The sequence below is a fragment of the Manacus candei genome, unplaced genomic scaffold (assembly GCF_025592945.1).
Source record: "Manacus candei isolate 608988 ecotype Guabito, Panama unplaced genomic scaffold, ASM2559294v1 h1tg000126l, whole genome shotgun sequence".
Classification (NCBI taxonomy): Eukaryota; Metazoa; Chordata; class Aves; order Passeriformes; family Pipridae; genus Manacus; species Manacus candei.
Window position 1 is genome coordinate 791,886 of NW_026138174.1, and position 19,599 is coordinate 811,484.

Here is a 19,599-nt window from a genome sequence, read left to right on the forward strand (position 1 = left end):
TGTTCCCTTCCCGAGCCTCCTTTACTGGGAAAAACAGTAAAAAAAAAAAAAACAACAAACATGGAAATAAGCCCTCGGGACTCGTTTTGAACACAAGCCTTGCAGCAAGAGGCACCCTAGGCCAGAGCTGTTAATGAAAGTGGGGTAAACAACACACAGGGACAGCCGCATTGCTGCCTCTCTGTGACCCTGTGAAATACTGGTTTTTAGTGTTTCTTTTACCCTTCCCATTTGGTTTTTACTTTTTCCTTCTTTATTAAGGAAACCAAACTACGGCCATCATGAGAAATTTCCTCGCTGAAAGCGTTGTCAAGCATTGGAATGGGCTGCCCGGGGGGGTGGTGGATTCACCATCCCTGGAGGTGCTTTTGGACGTGGCACTTTGTGCATGGTCTGGGTGACAAGGTGGTGATCGGTCAAAGCTTGGACTCGATGACCTTGGAGGTTCTTTTCCAACCTATTTCATTCTGTGATATGTATAAGAAAGACAGTCCTGCTGAAATACACACAGACATCTGTATCTGATGTCAAGGTGCAAGTCTACAGGTGCGGTCTCCACCTGCCCTGGAGGAAGGTAGGGAAGGGTTGCTGCTTCCAAGCCTGGCTCCAGCCAACCCGGAGGCTGTCAGGCTCACAAACCATACCAAAGAGCAGAAGGATCAAGCCGAACTTTGGACCCACCAAATTTAAAACCTCATACTTGAGTTTTCATTATTCTACCTGTGACTATGGAAGGGCACGAGGGAAAATTGTATTTGCTTTCCTGTGCATTATAAAATTTGTTATAATTACCTAAAAGAATATTCTGCTCTAAGAAAAACAAATCACTTTGCTATGTCTTATTTAAGTAGCAAGTGTATCTTTAATTTATACACTGAAATTCTACAAATTGACTGTATGTGTTTGCTGTATATTTTAGACTAATTTTTCTCTTCAGAAGTTTTAATTACCTCTCCTCTACTCCAAAAGTGGAAAGTGACCACAAAATAAATCCAAGAGAACAGAATATGCTGGGGGGAAAAAAAGCAATTCTGGATCATTGTTAATACTTGCAGTCACTTCATTAGCAAAGTCATTTCAACACGTGAGTTGAAAGTTTTACAAGCACAGATACAGTTCTTTGTTATTCAGGATCTCACTGTTGTTATTAGTCAATTTTCCCACCAAGTCACAAAAAACCCCAAGAAAATCAAAATTCCAGATTTTAATGTGCTAATAAACAACATAAAAAACCCCAATAGGATAAGAAAAAGTTTTCATTTGAAACAAACAAACAAACAAACAAACACACATTTGTGTGTAAGAGAATGTAACACATTCTCTTAAAGTTTAAATTACATTATTGAGTTGGCAATGTCCAAACAAATTTTTACTACAGTATCTCAAGGTTCGTAATTAAACCTCTATAAGATTTGTACATCACAGTAAATATTCTCTCATAGTCACTGCTATGGATGTAACATTTATCCTCATTATTGAACCTTCATCAGGTTTGGAAGTTAGAGAACTAAGAAAACTGTTACAGAAATATGTAAATATTAAATCGAAGTAAAACAACATTTAAAACAAGTTGAGAGCAACAGATAGACCTCCAATTAAGAATGCTTTTTAAAAAGGGTAAAAAAAGAAGTCCAATGTATGACAAGACTGCATTACAAAACTCACAATACTTAATGTACAAAGCATTTTTAATAAACTTCTTCCAGTTGTACTTTTAACCTCACTAAGAACACTTATTTTTCCTTGCTTGAAATCAGAAATTATTAAAAAAAAAAAGAAATCAACAAGAAATCAATGCTGTCGAATTTACAGCCAAGGGGTACATGATTTATGCCATGGATGGCACTTTGCCTATCCTACATTTCCATCCATATTGTTGGGAAGAGCTAATAGATGCCACTATGAGGGCCACTCCTTCTCAGTGAATACCACTGCATAAAATACTGCCTTGAGGGTTTTCTCCCTCTCATGCAGAGTAACTAGGAACTCAATTTGTCTTTCTGAACCTCTTGCATAAGATAGTCACTGTCAGAATCCAACTCTTCTTCATCTACTGATGTTTCTTCAGCCAGACGTTTCATGCCCCGCTGTTGCGAAATGGCCAGCGCGTATTTGATGTTGTAGATGTTCCACTCACAGCTGTAAAAATAAACAGGAACATGTCAGAAACAAGACTGCATTCTCCTCCAGAAAAGAAAACCCACCTCTAGAAGAAGACTGCCTCTAATTCTCTAGTTCCAATAACATGCTATCATCCCCCAAATTACTCCAAGTTTTTGATTTAAAAGTTTAAATGTAACAACACGTACAGTTTTGAAACATCTTCGAAATGACGCTGGATGCTTTTCTGGAGGAACTGAATCATAGGGAGCAGCTTCACTGACCTGGAATGGAGAGAACACACCATTTGCAGTGCAATTCGTTTTTACGTATGGAAATCCTTTCTACAGTCTCAAGATTTTAACAAGCGTACATGTTAACTTTTCAAAGCAAACTTTTAAAGATATACTAAATAAATAAAAGCTCTTTCCTTTTGACTCTTCCCTCAATAAGGTCAGAGTACTCAACACTAGTAATATAATGTAATAATACAAGTAATACTCGATACAAGTAATGTCAGAAATATCTTTTTCTTATGTCAAACTGTGGCTTGAAGAACTAATTTTGCTTGCTGGTAGCAATGAGAGTTCCTTCCTGGTGCTACAATACTTTCTGTACAAGGAAGAGTTTGTTTTACATCATCCTCTTCTACCTGAACAGCAACAAAAGGAGAAACTTCTTCCAGCCGTTCCAGTAACTGAAACATTAATACCAACGTTGAAGCAAGGAAAGAGTTACACAATGCACTGGTGTTTAACATGCAGGACTCCTCATATTATCTCTCACTTAGCCTGTTTTAAATTTGTAAATTTGCCTTAGTTTTTTTCCTAAATGCCTATAAATTCTATACTACGGGTGGGCTAAATATAATTCACAGACCAGGCCCAAGTAGTGGTAGAGAACTATACAGGAAAGGTGAGTACTAACAGCTAAGAGTTCATGCTATAATCACAAGCTTATATATATATATAAATGCAGTCAGTACCTGCAAATTACCTTTCAGTGACATTTAAGATGCATCACTGTTTAAAAAACTCAATTGTCAAACCTACTATCACTCTTGAAATCTTTATGCATTTATAGGCTAAGGAAGCTATGCAAAATTTTATCTATCAGATTTGAAAATGTTTTTGTAGTATCTCTTCACAAATCCAATAACTTATTCCAATTCTATCATACACACTTGTTAGAATCACAGAATCATTTAGGTTGGAAAAGATCTTTAGGATCGTGTTCAAATCATCACTTTTACCATTAGTAAAGAAGTTGTAAAAATTAAATAATTCTAACTGTTGAATATGCATTATCTAGAATGTCAGTAGATGTTAAGTAAACACTGACGGGTTTTAATTTTAATTTTAAAATGCTTGTGAGCATTTAGACTTTCACAAGATCTCACCTTGTTTTCAGTTTCTGTCCATGCAGCATGAGCAACTTATGAGCCCAAATAAGATAGAACTCCAAGTGACAGGAGATCTCAAATGCAGAGGCCAGGAACTCCAATAATTTCTCCACATACAGGTCTGGGAGTGATGAGCAGATAACATCAACTGTGCAAAAAGGGAAAAAAAGCCCATAGACTTCAACAGAATTGAATTACTATTTGGATCATCCCTTTTAGTCTCCAGCTACAGCAAGAAGTCCTTAGGTGTGAACTTCCCTGTCCAAGGTCCTTTACACCTCAACTTATTTTGGCTTACACATCTCTGCTTACAGCTAGCTCAGCCAAATTCCATGGAAGATCCACTCACCTTCACTGCTAGGAACAGCCTCTATGACCTCCTGAATTAATTTCTTTTCATTCAGCTTGAAGGCCATGATGATGGCCATTGTGTACTCCTTCCGGCGCAGTGTTTTATGGATGTTGCTGGGTGTGACATCAATATCCAGCTCAAAAGGATCAAAAATCAGTCCAGAGTCCAGTGAATAGATCAGAAGACCTTCTGTGGTGGTGGCTGCCCAGCTTCGTCCTAGAAGAGAAGTAACAATATTTAAAAACAAAGCTGAGTTTTCTAGAATGGAAACAGAAGAGTAATGATGAACAGATGAATCATTTGTTTGCAAGAAATGGGTATGATTAAAAGATGCATCTTTGATGGACCTGTCAGCAATGGTAATGCTTGTAAAAAACACCAGCTCAAAGTGACATACACTTGACTTTCCTAATTACCCACTGCACAGGAAACCAGGCTATGAACCTAGCAGCACTACGTTACACCTGCAAAGATCTCCAAGGCATTTGCACTTCATTATTACTCCTCCAAGGCTCTGCTCTTTTGCTTGTTTTATAAGGAATGCAAAAATCCTAAATTAATTGTCGACACTCACCTGTAGGAGAGAATCGCACACAAGTCACTCTTATTTCAGGTTTAAAGTGTCGGTAACTCATGTCACCTAAAAGAGAAGTTTAGAAGTGATTTAATATGTTCACCAAAAGTTCACAGTCTAGTTATCAAATCTAACTATGATATAACCTTTAAATAATGCAGAACAGGGTAAAAACTGGCAGAGTTTAAGACTGGATAAGTCACAGTCCATGTCTGAGAGATCATCCTACAGCTCAAGTGGTGGGACTGAATTTTGCTCTTTGAAAATTAAATGAGGACTACTGGGTTCCTTATCCAGGAGATCCTGCATCTCCTGTTTCCTGTTGCTTCTACTATGCAAAAGGATCAGCTGAACACTTGTGTGACAGATCCTTGTGTAACACCCAGGTAATTGTAATGTTAAAACAGCTCCACAAATCAAACCCTTCCTATCCATGTCAAAGATTTTGGTCCACATAAAACTAGCAACAAGAGAGCAAAGCCAAAGCCATACCTCTCTTTACTCCAGGAAGGGGAATTGCAACACCCTCATCACCTCCACCCCCTTCATCAATCAGAGCCAAGCTGCCAAATTCAGTCATTTTTCTCCGATCCAAGTATTCCTAGAAAAACACAGTTTCCATTCAAAGCACTGAATCTCTTCTCAAACAGTTCAAGCCAGTTTAGAGTGTGGTTTCACACTATTACAATGTTGTTCTACTCCAGAGATGCACTGTTTGTTTCCTCAGCTGCAGCCCTGCTCCTTCTGCCCTTCAGACTCCATAACTGCACTGTGCTAATGGAAGGCCTGTGTGGTCACACAGCTGTGCAAATGAGATTTTAGGGACCTCCCTGCCCCCCATTTTTAAAACATCCATCCCTTCCAAGGTTCTTTTTCAGCTGATATCCTTTTAAGCCATGTGCTGAGCTGTGACAGCACAACTGAGGGCAGTAGAGAACCAAAGTCTGCTTTGCAAAGCACTGTGGTCTAACAAGAATACTTGGAACCACGGTCCCTGGAACAACCATCACTCTTCCAGGTAAGGGGATATTGAAAAGGTTTACTGGAATTATTTTCCTTCTGATGATTTTCATCACTTACTTTACTTCTGAAGGAATTTAATTTTGCATTTGGCAATATTCAGAAACAGAGTTTATAAAGGTCAGTGATATTGTTCTGTCTCCACAATAAAATCCTTCATTTCTTTGCTAACACAAACAATTGACATCCAGGGAGTTAGTTTAATACAAAATGTTGAGAATTTAAATTTTCACTACAGTTTTAAGTTTAGTGCCAACTAACTTAGTATGTTGAGAGTTCTGCTCATTTGATATAAACACATACAGTTTGGCAAAACTGTAGCTAGCTGACTGTCAGGAATTAATTCTGTTTTCTGAAAAATATTTCCTTACCCCTCTCCTCCACACAACCAAGAAAATTAACCCATGCTTAACAAAACACTCATGAATAACACTTAATGAGATGTTATACCAAAACCAAAGCCTTGTGGGGGTGGAGGAATGAAAAAAAAAAAAAAAAAAGACTCAGGTGCTCACATACCTCCATTGCATCTAAAGAATGGTTGCATGAGATTTCAAATTTTTTCATAAGAATCTGTTCCTTGACATTATATATACAGACAAACTTTGACAATCCACCTGCCAGAATAGACTGACCATCTGCTGAGTAACACAGAGTAGTAAAAGACCTGGTAAAGAAAAAGAGAAAGTAGTTAAGTTCGCTGTCACATCTATGCTAAAAGACACGATACAGTGTGAGGACACAAAATAACCACTCCATGTAAAAGTGGAGGTCTTCACTGATACAATATGCACTTAACACACGAAGTCATTTAGCACAAACAAGTCCTTGGTGCTTTACTATGAATCACAAAGAATTTAGAACTTCAGCTTAAGTACTTCTGTTCTACTGATTCTGGGTCCCAGCTCAGTGAATGAGCTCTCAACTACACCTTACACAACACTAAGGATGGTCAGAGGAGCTAAATTAAAAACAGTGTTATGACATGATTTAAAGAAAAGGTTGAGAGCTCATCATCAAGAAAAATATTTTTTTTTCTTTTCACAAAGTCATTGATTCTTTTTTTTAATTTTGAGTGGGAGCAATATGGAAAAAAACAAAGAAAAAGAGCAGAATGAAACATGACTTTTACATTATTCTTTTTGACAGCACATGAATTCAACTTGCCTTTAAACATTACTTCACATGCACAGCAACATGTATAAACCCCACACTGTATTAACATTTTTTTAAAAATGCAGCAGTTTCTGCACACTAATAGTTGCACACTGGTACTTCTGCGACAAGATATTCACTTAAAAACCTATCACATAGCAAATGAACAACTTGTCATGAGAAGTTTGATATTTTGCTGGGAATCCAACTGATAAAAAAAAATACACATGCTCAAAATCATGCTGAGCAGCGGATGAAAACAGCAAAAGACATAAAGGAGACATCCAGACGTCAAGTCAGGCAGTGTTTTAAAATCCAACATCAGAATCAAAATATCTGAAAAGCAGATACACTCTGAAATCTTCATGGAGAAAACAAATGGAAAGAAAAAATTCAAAAGCAACCCAGTGTGACACCCTCTTTTCACTGCAACCCCATGTACATACTTGCCCTTGGCTGCCTGCTTGGCAGTTATTTTATCAAGCTCCTTCCTCCCCATCTGAAGATCATGCCTTCCCTCAATGGAGCCAGTCTGCACTGCATTTTCATGATCCCAAAACGTTATCTGTCCATTCAGAGCAGCAACTGCCAGCTCCTTGCCATCGGGACGGAAAGCAACGACGAGAACTGCAAAGAATTTAATCAACAGTTAAAAATGCAGTCAGATATTTTTCTAAGAAAATAGCCTAAATTTTTCTAGGATCTCACCTCAACTACCAGAAAAAGCTTAAGAGTAGCAAGTATGACTTTACTTTTTTCATTGAACATACAAATGTTTAGCTAATTATAAAGCTAGAGCTAGTATTAAAATATTTATTGCACTGTTAACCAAGTACTATAGTGAGGTATCTCAACTTTTGGTTTTTATAATTAAGAATGAGTCTGTCTGTATTTGACATGTTCTGTTGTTCATTACTGGAATATTTTAGATAACATTTTTATATTTGATATAAGATGCAAAATGAAATAAAGATTACCATCTGAGTTCATTATTAGTGTCTCCTTAGTTCTCCAGCTGTCTAACATATCCCATAATTTGACTGTTTTATCCCAAGAGGCACTGGCTAGAAGACACTTCATTGGGTTAAAGGACAAACTGCTGATGGGACCTTCATGGCCTGCTAAGACCTAGTAAGAGAATAAAAGGTAACATGAAATTAGGTGAAAGAAACTGTAATTCATGTATTATAGCCATTAAACCATGCCTAACTTGTCAACACATGCTTGAGATCACTTTTGAACATACGGCATGATACACACCAGTGATTCTTAACTTTTTATTTTCACAATACAGACACTGTATTTCCACTATATAGATATCTACAACTACCCCTATGCACAAGTAGCCTCTTTAGAGACCAAGACTTAGGAATGCAGTGTGCTATTTCAACCCCTCTTATCAGAACAATCAGAACCACTGTGAAAAAGCAAATCATTGCTCTGAGAATTTGTATCCCCTGCAGTTGAAAACACTACAGAAAAAACACTAATAAAAACTGTGAGTAAGAGTAACACAGATTTTTATGTCATGGAGCTCCTACTCCTCTCAAAAGAAATCAAGGAAAGAAACTGAACCCAAAACTCAGGAGATCCAGTCAAGTATATACTGAGTTGTTACAGTGATCTGTATGCAATGGCTGTGCCAAATTAAATACATGAACTTTTGAGCTCTTCTACTCGTACAAGATGTACAATAATGCTTAAGAACTGAAACAATAAAAACCTTCTAAAAAAAAAAATAGCACCCCTGCTCTGCTCCAGCAAAACCCTCCATGAAATCTGTATTGGTCTTAACACAGCACCTACAATTTCTCCATTACCTGCAGAAAATATGTAGAAAAGAACATCTCTGAACAACTACTGGAGGGAAAGACTCTTATGCCCACTTTTTACCTCAGCAATACTGGTGTTACCTTTCCAGCTAGAAAGAGCTCATTACTCAAAAATTCTAAAAACTATTTCACAGACAAATTCAAGGTAGTCTCCATGCAATAAATAAAAGAAACATGCTGAGAGAAACATAGTGCAGCTCCAGTTTTTGAATGTAACAAAACCACTTCATGTTGTATTGAAACCCTCCGATTAATCCCAAATCGATACTGTGTTAAATTCAAGCCCTCCAACATTGTAGGTCCTTACATCCAGCAGCCTCCCACTCTGCATTGACCAGATGAATATTTCAAAGGAATCCTGGGAACCAGCTGACACAATCTCCCCACTGGAGTCCACAGCCAAACAAGAGAACTGACTCGGTCGTGGAGACGTGAAGGTGCGGAAATTGCGGTACCTGTTGTAGGTGTGAAAATAAATCATGAGAACACTTTAGGCAGATTTAAAGGTATGTTCTACAAACTTATTTAAAGTAGGATTTCGTTTTATTTGTAAACTCTTTCAAGCTATCTACAGAAAAAATATTCTATGTATAAAATTAGATGTGATGCCTCAGCACAATTCCAAGATTCAAAGTAGTATTAAAAACTCTGCAGAAATAGGAGCCAAAAATAATCAAAGAGAAGAGCTCTCTTCTATTAAATAGTGTATGTCTATTTTTGTGAGAAAATATGGGCTTGCTTACACATCCAGCTCTGTGCACAGTGGTATTATAACAGCTCAACTGCGGCAGGTGTTCAGTTAGTTAAGTGCCTTCTCCTCGTTTCAGTAGAGCCAGACAATGATCCTACTGGATTTCCAGCTTCCCTGAGAAAAGTTCTTCCAGAATTTTCTTTACAGAAACTGGATGGAGTGACAGGATTCCTAATTACCATCTAAATTTAAATCAAAGGCTGAACCAAAACTCAACAAGGCAGTACTCACATCAAACAAGCAATTAGCAGTTTGCTGTATTTTGGGGGGGAGGTGAAAGCTGAAGACTAAATGGCACACAAAAGCTTTTATGAAGAGTTACCTGTGCAGATCAAAGGCACGCACTGTTCCATCAAGGGAAGCACTCAAAACAACATAACCAGTGGAAGTAAAAGTTACAGCAGTTACACCACTGGTGTGTTCTGTAAACGTGACAAAACAAAAGCTGCTTGAAGTGTTCCACACTTTCACCTGCAAGAGAGACAAGAAAAGACTTCTTAGAATCTCCATCATCGGTTCAGAGAGACAATTAAGGTAAGGCAGTAGAAGAGTAAAGAAAAACTAGTTCTAGAACTCTACAACAGCATAAAAAACTTTCAATATTATCAGTAAGGAATCCCGTGGAAGTGAAGTAAACAGGCCACAGCTTAACTTTAAACTGCTAAAGACACATTTGCTACATGAAAATCTAAGAGGAGATAGACAAAAAAAGAACTGAAACGAAGTTAGTTTTCAAGGAGAGCTGTAACACTTGTGAGCATCCTGAGCTTCCAAGCTTTGTACTGCCATGGATAAGACAAGTGTCAAATTCAAAACCAACTGTGAAGCCATCACAGAAGCTACAACTGAGATGATATTTCAGTTGGGCTTTTTCCCTGAACAAAAACATTATGTATTTAGCTTTCTGCAGGTTGAGACTTCTGGGGTTTGGCCAGTTTTGAACCCGAACAGCAGAAGCCATGAAGTGGCAGATCTTTTTCTGACACTGAAAAAGTATGGACTGGAAATCAGCTGCTATTGTTGTTCCACTTAAGTGCCAAGACACTGTGGGTTTGCTCTACAAAATATCTTTAAAAAAAATAAAAAAGTACCAGTACTCAAAGCATATGATTTCACTTCAAGTCACCCATAAGAAAGTAATTTTTTTTTAACAACAAGGTGCTGGAACGGTGCATTTTTAAAAAGTTGCACTTAAATAATCTGAAATTAATTTCATATCACAAACAATTAACAGGGTATGAATTGGGGTGACTGAAGTTCTTCAACCTAAAGTATCATGGAACCACCATGAGCATACATGAATCAATATTTGACGAATTAGACATTTTGGTGTTTATGGTGAGTGGACCTGTAATAATTAAAAAAAAAAACTGCTAAAAAAGCATAAGTGATACAATTTGCTGACACTAGTAATAATAAATCAAATATACATGCTCTAGAGAGAAAAACAAAAACATTTAAGAAGTGATGATGGAAAAGCATTATATTAAGAAAAGTATGTATCAATTACAGTAATAGAGCTTTTGACACGAAAAGGAAAGTCAAGCTGCTTACTATGTTATTAACACTTCAGTTCATATTCCAGCAATACTTCCCCACTTACTTTCCCATCCTCCCCTCCAGTCACTATGTACTGTCCATCTGGAGAATATGCCAAGGAAACCATGCTGTTGAAATGTCCCTGCTGCTTCAGCACATAGGATTCACTTTGCCATTCCCACACCAGGAGCTGACCCAAACCTGTAAGAACAGCAGAAGGATTGACCAGATTTAGGAATACAATGACCCTGAAAATGCAAGTCACAAAACACACAATGGCAAGTAATGTAAAAAAAAAAACCCAAAAGATTGCTGCAGACAGATTGCACTCTGCATTTTTCAATCCTAATAAAAGCCCTTTCTCTATTATAACTTCAAGGCAACTTTCCTCAACAACCAGGAGCTGTTACTTGGATTAATGTTCTCAATACTACAGCAGCAATGCTATCAACCAGCTGATAAATGAGCTGGAAAGAAAAGCAGGGCTGCATAAAAAGGGTATGGTCTTGGTTTCCATGCACATCATTATGGACTGGGTGGGAACATTGGAACATCCAGGCAGGTTTGTAATACAGGATGTGCAGCAAGTGGCAAAGGAAAATAGACTGGTCCAGAATGAAAGCATATTATAAACTACAAGGGGTATGGGCTTTACCCTAACTCTGATAGGGTTTTCATATATGAAACGTGTATTTTTTCCTTTGTCAACAAAATATTTTCCTGAGTCACAAGAGTTCTGTGAGGAGAGATTGATTAGGGATACTTGTTTTACTCTATCTAGTTATGAGAACATAAATTATTAACAAAACTTTAACATTTGGAGTCAAGATGAGTCAAGAGGAATTTGGGTTCGCACACCCACCATATTCCTCATTTTTCCATGAACAGAGACCCCAAAAAATTTGACAAACCTGAACATCCAAAGGCAATCCAGTCCCCAGTGCAGTTGATGGAAATAGAAGCTATCCTTTGGTCTGAAATACTGAAGTACAAGAAATACCCAGTAAACAAACTTGTGTTTTCACATCTTGTGCAATAAAACTTCAAGTCTAATGTTTATTATCTCTCTTCAAGCAAGTTGTTTGATTGCTTTACTGAACTTCTGTACCACTGTAACATCAAAAGCCTCGTACAAGTTCCTTTTTTTTTTGTTATACTCAAAACCACCAAACAGACATTACTTATTTGGAATGTCTGTCAATAAGGAATGAATGGACATTCATTCCTTATTTGGAATGAAGACAGAGTATCTGCATCCCAAAGATGTGTTTGCCAGCACAGAGCACAACTCCCCACATATAAGAAAAAAAACGTTTTCTGAACGTGGAAATTCTTTAGCTGGCATCCTACAGCCATGGAAAAGAATTATGATTTTATTTTTCAACTTAAGGACAATTTACAGAAAATTGTACACATGCAGAACTTTTTTTTTCAGCTACTGTTTTCTACAGAGAAACTGAAAACATGAAAGTCCACATGGCTGAAGAAATCTACAGCCAGTAACTAGGAACTTCTGAGTAGTTTTCTCATTCAGACCCTGCTTTTCCATAATGACCTATGGAATTATGGTATTTATTACATACATTTACAATTCTGCCTTTCCACACATAACACTACTAAATAGATACTCATGTTTTAAGATTTTTGTGCTTGTTTATTCATCCTTCACTATTAAACATGGTGTGTACTCAGTCAAACAAACAAGAAACTCCCTCAAAAACCATAAACCTCCCACCCCAAATCAAGCTAGAAACAGTGATAACCCCATACCTCACCTCAAGGAGTGGATCAGATTGAAATCTGGAAGTTCGTGGAGGTGAAAGATTCCAGAGGCAAAACCAGTGACTAAAAGGTGTGTTTTCTTGTGATAGGCTGCAGATGTCAGGTTATTAAAATCTCCCTCTTTATTGAAAAAATATCTGACATCAAAGAAATAAGAAAGAAGCAAGGTGAATGCAAAAGAAAATTATGCTGTTAGAGCTGCCAAATATTTTGATCAAGGTGTCTGTCCTATAATAAAGCTGAAAAGCAGGAGTTCCAGAAATTGCTAAATATATGTACTTTATAAAATATACTTTAAAAATACGTACTTTACAAAGCTAGTGAAAGCTAATTCTCTTCTTTTCTCAATGTTCACAGCTGATACAGCAATCTGATAATCAGAAGTGACACCTCATCACATGCAATGGAAAGGATTAAAAGTTAACCCTAAAGGAACTGTCCTTTTGATCATCTAATGCCCATATGGATGGCTCCCATGAATCCACTGGTCATCCTTCTGTATGTGAGTCCTCTTACATAGTATACTTCAAATTCCTTCAGTCTGGAAGTTCACTAAGGCTAACTCAAACCTGGATTGGGGTTTATACCTCCTTTATACCTCCTTTATACCTCCTTCACAGTCAGGGAGACTGAGAACACTAAAGTTTATCAAATGTTGCTGTCATCCCCTGTAAGTCAAGCAATCCCTTCTTGCAAGAAATCAAAGCCTCTAGACTTGGAGGGTACTGTAATAAAGATCTCATTACACTTCTTGGGTTTCAAACAATAACAGTACACTACATGTCAGTATTTCTTATATTATTGAAATTGCAGAACTTGTTGTTCTGAAGGTGGAAGGTATTGCCCTTCATATAATCAAGGTAAGACAAACAGGTGTTCTACCAGAACTATTTAGAATGGGACCTACAGGAAATTTTTTAAATCCTGGGCAGTTTTATTCTGCATTGAATGAGTGATAACAGCTGAAAGAAGAGCCCTATATAGTAAATCCCCACGACAAATCTGACTGTGGAAAACTGGAAACCACTTACTTTGCGACACGTGAATATTTAACCTTATTTCTAGTCTCCTGTTCACTTGGATTGGCTTTTCCGTGGATTTCTTCACCCTTTGGCTCTTCAAGCAACTCTTCATCATTTTCTCCTGCATCCTCTTCCTTAGCTGCATCTTTTGGGGGCATGGGCTTCAAGCCATCAAGCTCTGTGTCACACTGCCACACACAGAGAGCTGCATCCTGGCTAATTGTGTACAGCTAGAACACAAACACATGATTATTGTCCAACACCTCAGCTTTGTGCTCTACTGTTAATATAGACCTGCAGAAGGGTTAGCAAGTGTGCACTCTGTTGTTAGGATAACACATTACTTAGCCCTCTTAGAATCTGAAGTGTTTTGATCTGGAAATTTCACTTCTCCTGAGAACCAGTGATTTACTTTACGTGTTCTCAAAAATTTTTTGCAAGGACCAAAGGTAATTTGATTACCGGGTAACGTTACAGTTAAATAATTTTTTCATGTTTAAAACTATAATATTTTAGGGGAGCAATTTTCAATAGCTTACTCACAGTCTAAAGTTTATTTTTTAAAATATCCATGGAACTGTAAACTCCCAATCACAGCAGAGGAGTCAAGAGACATATTGCTTATGCACTTTCTAAATTCTGAGATATTGTCAAAATAGTCATCTACAGGTAAGGCTGTGCTTCAACTATTTAAATATTAAAATTTAAGAATATTGTGTGATTATACGTACATCTAGACTGTTCTCTTCAAAAAAGCAGGCTACAATTACATCCTTATGCCCCCCAAGTGAGTAGTAGATCAAGTTTGCCCATCGTTCTGCTCCAAACACCCACGTAGACATGTCCTTGCTTCCTACTGCAAAACATCTTAAAAAAAAAAAAAAAGGCAGTTTGAATTAGAACACTGGTTTGAAAAACTTTTCACTGAGTGGTGAATGTTCTGAGCACAAAGACACCAGTCACCACTCCAAAAGTAATTTTACACACAACAGAGTTGTAAACTGAGGTTGGTGACTGCAGCAAAAGTAGAAGGGGTTAAATACATTCAAAATGTCAACCATGCTCACATTCCTAAGACACGTTCCTTTTATGGATTACTAGGCAAGAATCCCTTGTAAATCCCCAGTACATGCATATTTTATACTTTCTAGTCTGCCTAATTATATTTTTCAATTCAAGACAGAGTTTTTAAAAGCTAGTACAATACTTAAAGGAAAGAAAATGGATTGTAACATGCATACAAATATTAACAACGTGTGCAGGTAGACAGTGCTTTAGTTGAACAACTCACTTGGAATCATCAGTCCAGTCAATACAAGTTGTTTCATCATATGGACCATAGTAGGTTTTGTCCAGAACAAATGCATTGAATTCTCGTTTCTTCCCAGGAGCATGGTACAGGTAAGCAAGGTTGTCTTTTGTAATCACAAATTTCCTGTCATGTGGGGGGGGAGGGGGAAGCATAATTGCACACAAAGCTGTTAAATCAAACGAACTGTTCAGTACAGACTGCAACACAACGAAACAAAATGTTAAAAAGGTTCCTGCACTACTGAAACAATAAAAAGGGATTGCTTCTGGATGAAAAATATTTTCAGATTGATATTATCCCCCAGATTATGCACTATAAAAAAGAAAACCTTCAGTAAAAATCACTTAAGGTGAATAGTCAAATATTTATTCTGCAATTCTCATAAAAGAAGGAAAAATTCGAACACTTAAAACATGATATTCTATTTCAACCTCTCTTCACCTCCATACATTGGCCACTTCCAGAAACACAAAACATGTGCACCCACACCTGTTACATATATCCTTTGATATGGTCCTCTTGACAGCATAATTCCCCAAGGTGGAACTGTGATTCCAACTTTCAAGCGAAACCTCATTCAAGATCCCTCTAAGTCAATCCCAGTGAGGAATGTTGCTGAAGGGGGAGCTTCACACATTTTCCTCTCACCCTTCTGATGCTTCTAACATTCATGTCACCACAATTTGGACCCATGACCACGCAGTTAAAAGACAAAGGGTGTGAAAAGAAACACCAAATTCAGAGAACTGCCTCTTCCAGTAGTGCAGTTGTCTTAGACCAACCCAAGTCAGCACTGAAAATGCAACCCCACAACTGCCAGCTGATTGTCCCCACTGTGGGCTCTTTCCCCTTGCCTACAATATAAAATGCAGTCAAGACTCACAGCAGATCTGTGTTCCTAAAAGTCCCAACACAAACAGCCTCTGTGACAGGCAACGCTTCTCTAGTATCTGTTTCCAGGGCTTTGTTTTTCCTCTTTTCTTCTCCTCTCAACTTTACAGATAAAATCTACCCTATACTCATTAATAAGTATGATTCCCCAGAATGTCTTCATAATCTCAACTGGTTTATGGGGTAATTTCTGCTGTTTTGTTCTAAAGCATGCACTCTTTACTTACTTTCCGTCAGGGGAGAACTTGACACTGTGAACTGGCTTGTGAAAATAAAACTGATGTATCACACATTTACCAATCAAACTGACAAGCAAGGCAGCTCCCTCTGTAAGGGCAGAAAAAGAAGGGTCATGAAAATAATCAAGTTCCCAAAGAAAACATACTCCTAGCAAGCTTAGTTTCTTTCCTTAAAGGGGAAGGGGTAAAGTACCTCCTCAGAAATTTTTCAAGACAGTGTGCTTAGTATTATTAAGAAGAAAAATACAAAACAACCATACATTACCTAAATTCTGTAAAAAGTTCTTTTTAAGTTCAGTAATTAAAGAACTCTTCCCCAAAAGTTCCAACATAACTTTTAAAGCAGAGCACTTCTAACCTGTGCTAAGGTTGAATACCTAGCAACACAGATTTTTCCCTCTCAAGGCTGAATTTTCACTTCATTCTCTTATAAAGCAAATATCTCCTTTGCAAAAGTACCTTCATCAATCAGAATGGCAAGAGTTCCATCTGGAGAGAGCCCCACGCACACAATATTAAGCCGTGTAGCCAAAGGAAATGTCTCACACTTGTTACTACAAAAAAAAAAAAAGATGAAACAGTAAATTTGTGACAAGGATGTAGAAAGAGCAGTCATCTTCAGTATCAGTGAAATATGGTCTGATACCTATGATAAAGCTACAGAATCAACTCAGATGTAGAACTTTCATTAGCTGTCAAAATTCCATGAACACTGACTATATGGTTGTTCTGTGCAGGACCAGGAGTTGGACTCAATGACCCTCAGGGTTCCCTTCCAACTCGGGATATTCTACGATTCTGTGTAAGACACAGGCTGCTAACTGGAATATCAGCATAACGAGAATCAACCACAACCGTGGCACACAGGAAAGGCCGATGACACTCTAAGCTTTGCCGTATACAAGAGAGCGAGCCCAAACAGAAGCACGTAAGGAAACCACACACTAAATCCAACGCAAACTGTTTTTTCCCCTCTTTGTTTCTAAAACACACCTTTACATGCTTCTTACGCTATTCTCCCCACGCAACACCCCGACAGGTATTCCACCAGGCACATAACCTTTTAACGCCAAGCCGGGATATTCTGGAAGGCCGAGCATCCCGGAGAGCCCCAGCCCACGACAGAGGGATGCGGGAGCCGGCGGTGCGGGAGCACCATGGACAAGGCGGCCTCGGGTCGAGCTCCACAATCTCCTCAGAGCGTTATTCCCCCCGAAATCCCGGTGCTGGCCCTTGCCCGCCCCTCCCAGCCCTGTCGGAGGGGGCCGAGGGGGAGGGAAGCGGTGGGGGCTGGGGGCTCACTCACTTCTTGAGGTCGAAGAGGGAGACCCTGTTGCCGACGGGGCTGAGGAGGGAGTTTCCATCGCGGGTGAAGCTGAGGTTCCCGCGGCGGTACACGGTGCCCAGCAGGCCGGAGAACTGCGCGGAGAGGAAGGGGAACGGTGAGCGGGGCGGGGGAGAAGGGGAGCAGGGGGGAGAGGAGCAGGGGGCAAGGGGAGCATAGGGGAAGGGGAGCAGGGGACGCCGAACCGCGGCCGCACTCACCCGGTAGGCGAAGCGCATGGCGGACACACGTGTGGAGACAGCGCCGGGCCCGCGGAACTGCGGCCGGGAAGGGGCGGGAGGAGGGATCGGGGATCCCGCACATGCGCCCGGGGAGGCGGCGGGGCGGGCCGGGGAAGGGGAAGTGGGAGAAGGTGCTGAGGGGGCTCCAGCCCTGCGGGTCGGGCCGGGGAAGGGGAAGTGGGAGAAGGTGCTGAGGGGGCTCCAGCCCTGCGGGTCGGGATTAAACCCGGTCGGTAGCGCTGGAAGGGACCGCAGCGGGTCGTCTGGTTCCACCTCCCTTCTTAAGGGCCACCTTGGCACGGGATTGTGTCCAGACGGCTCTGGAGTGTCTCCAGCGAGGGAAACTCCACACCCTCCCTGGGCAATCTGTTCCAGTGCTCGGTCACTGCACAGGAACAAAGTTCTTCCTCACGTTTAGGTGGAAATTCCTGTGCGTTAGTTTCTGCCCATTGCCTCTTGTTGGCGTCCCTGAGATATTGCCTGTTCTTCTCTAGGCTGGCATCCCTGAGAAGATCCGTCCTCTGACACCGTCCCTGTAGATATTTGTGCACGTTAATGAGGTCCCCTCGGTCTCCCCTTCTCCATCCACAGACCGCGCCTCTCCCCCCACAGCCGCTCCCGTCCCTCCCCAGGACGGTGTTGTCACTGTTACGACCCAGCAGGATAACTCTGGTTCTTGTTAATAAATCCGTCGGGGTCACTGCAGGACCTGGGCCTGTTCAGCCTAGAGAAGAGAAGACTGAGAGGGGATCTCATCAACGCCTACAAATATCACGAAGGTGGATGTCGGAGGATGGTGCCAGACCCTTTTCAATGGTGCCCAGGGACAGCACAAGAAGCGTCAGCCATTAACTAAAACGCAAGAAGTTCCACCTCAACACGAGGAAGAATGTTTTCCCGGTTAAGGGTGAAGAGCACTAGAACAGGCTGCCCAGGGTGGGCATGGGTTCTCCCTCTCTGGAGACATTCCAAACCCACGTGGAAGAGTTCCTGGGACACCTGCTCCAGGTGTCCTTGCCTTGGCAGGGGAGTTGGATTGAACGATGTCCACAGAACCCTCCCAACTCTAACAATTCTGTGATTCTCTAACTAGAGTGAAACCACGCTGAATGACCGGTGTATAGATGAGGCAGGTTTATTTTAAAGCAAATTAATTGCAGCAGAGAGGAGATGTGTGTACGTTTTGGTTATTTTCTGTAAAAGTATAAAAATACCACAAAGAAAATATACGAGGAAAAGAAAGAAAGAGATGGAAAGGTTAAAAGTAGAGTGAAAAGATATTACCACCCATGGATCCAGCAATGAGACTTGATTGTTGTAATTTCAACATCCCTTGGTCACAGTCTTGATCCTTTGGGTTCCTTGGGTTATATACATTCAAGTGAGCATTAGAACACCTAGATCTCTCCCCCGGGAGGAAATTCTTAATGTCTGATGCAACCAGCATTGCAGGCACCTTCTTCTTACAGACAGCTCCTGAAAAGTGTCAGGAGGTGCTTTGGGGTCCTTGGTGGTCTCGATCCCCTTCTCTTGGCTTTGCCCACTCCTTGACCCCAGTTCTGCACCTGCACTGTATGTTGTGTGGTCACCAAGGATGTGAACAGGAAAACTGGCACTGGAAAGGTGCTGCTTAACCTTCATACAGCCCCACATCCTGTTCTAACTTGCCTGCTTGAATGGTCATCTGTGTTTGAGGTATAACAATCCATTAACTCCATACTTCTACAGCTGGGCCCACAGCTCCCAGATGGGACAGGATCCAGGGAGTGAAGTAGGAGCAGGATAATCACTTCCAGTGGGATGTGCCTGTCTGTGTGTTTTGCTGGGGCAGACACATAGACAGCCTGGAGCTAACAAGCTTTAAGGATGTAGTAGATCAAAATGCTGATGTATATGTATATGTTGCCAACTTGGCAAAGGACGCAAGGTTCATATATCCTATAGCTGAACTATCCTCATTATAATACTAAAAATCACACCTACAGGGTAACAAGACCCTGCCCAGGTGAAGACCCTTTCCCTGAGCATGTATAGTAGTTAGCTGGGAGTATGTAACCTGTAT

At 40.0% G+C, this 19,599-nt stretch overlaps 1 protein-coding gene across 1 annotated transcript; it reads right to left on the reverse strand.

Annotated features, from left to right (window-relative positions):
- Positions 1-643: 643 nt before the first annotated feature.
- On the reverse strand, positions 644-17,605 carry PWP2 (PWP2 small subunit processome component). The gene is made up of 21 exons (XM_051770787.1): positions 17,517-17,605; positions 17,278-17,390; positions 16,431-16,525; positions 15,960-16,059; positions 14,821-14,964; positions 14,261-14,396; positions 13,539-13,759; positions 12,501-12,644; positions 11,637-11,707; positions 10,790-10,926; positions 9,509-9,657; positions 8,743-8,890; positions 7,581-7,731; positions 7,050-7,230; positions 5,968-6,115; positions 4,921-5,029; positions 4,429-4,494; positions 3,852-4,070; positions 3,500-3,650; positions 2,310-2,384; positions 644-2,139 (listed from the first exon to the last, which is right to left on the reverse strand). Exons 1-21 carry the CDS (start codon positions 17,532-17,534, stop codon positions 1,980-1,982), a joined length of 2,736 nt encoding a protein of 911 aa, XP_051626747.1. The 5' UTR covers positions 17,535-17,605; the 3' UTR covers positions 644-1,979.
- Between the last annotated feature and the right edge of the window lie 1,994 nt (positions 17,606-19,599).

What these genes read in the sequence shown, in the direction of transcription:
- PWP2 (XM_051770787.1), bottom strand. An exon ending in TGCCATTCTGATTGATGAAG is followed by an intron (nt 16,060 to 16,430) that starts GTACTTTTGCAA and finishes CTGCCCTTACAG; the next exon opens with AGGGAGCTGCCTTGCTTGTC. An exon ending in GGCTGTTCCTAGCAGTGAAG is followed by an intron (nt 3,651 to 3,851) that starts GTGAGTGGATCT and finishes CTTTTTGCACAG; the next exon opens with TTGATGTTATCTGCTCATCA.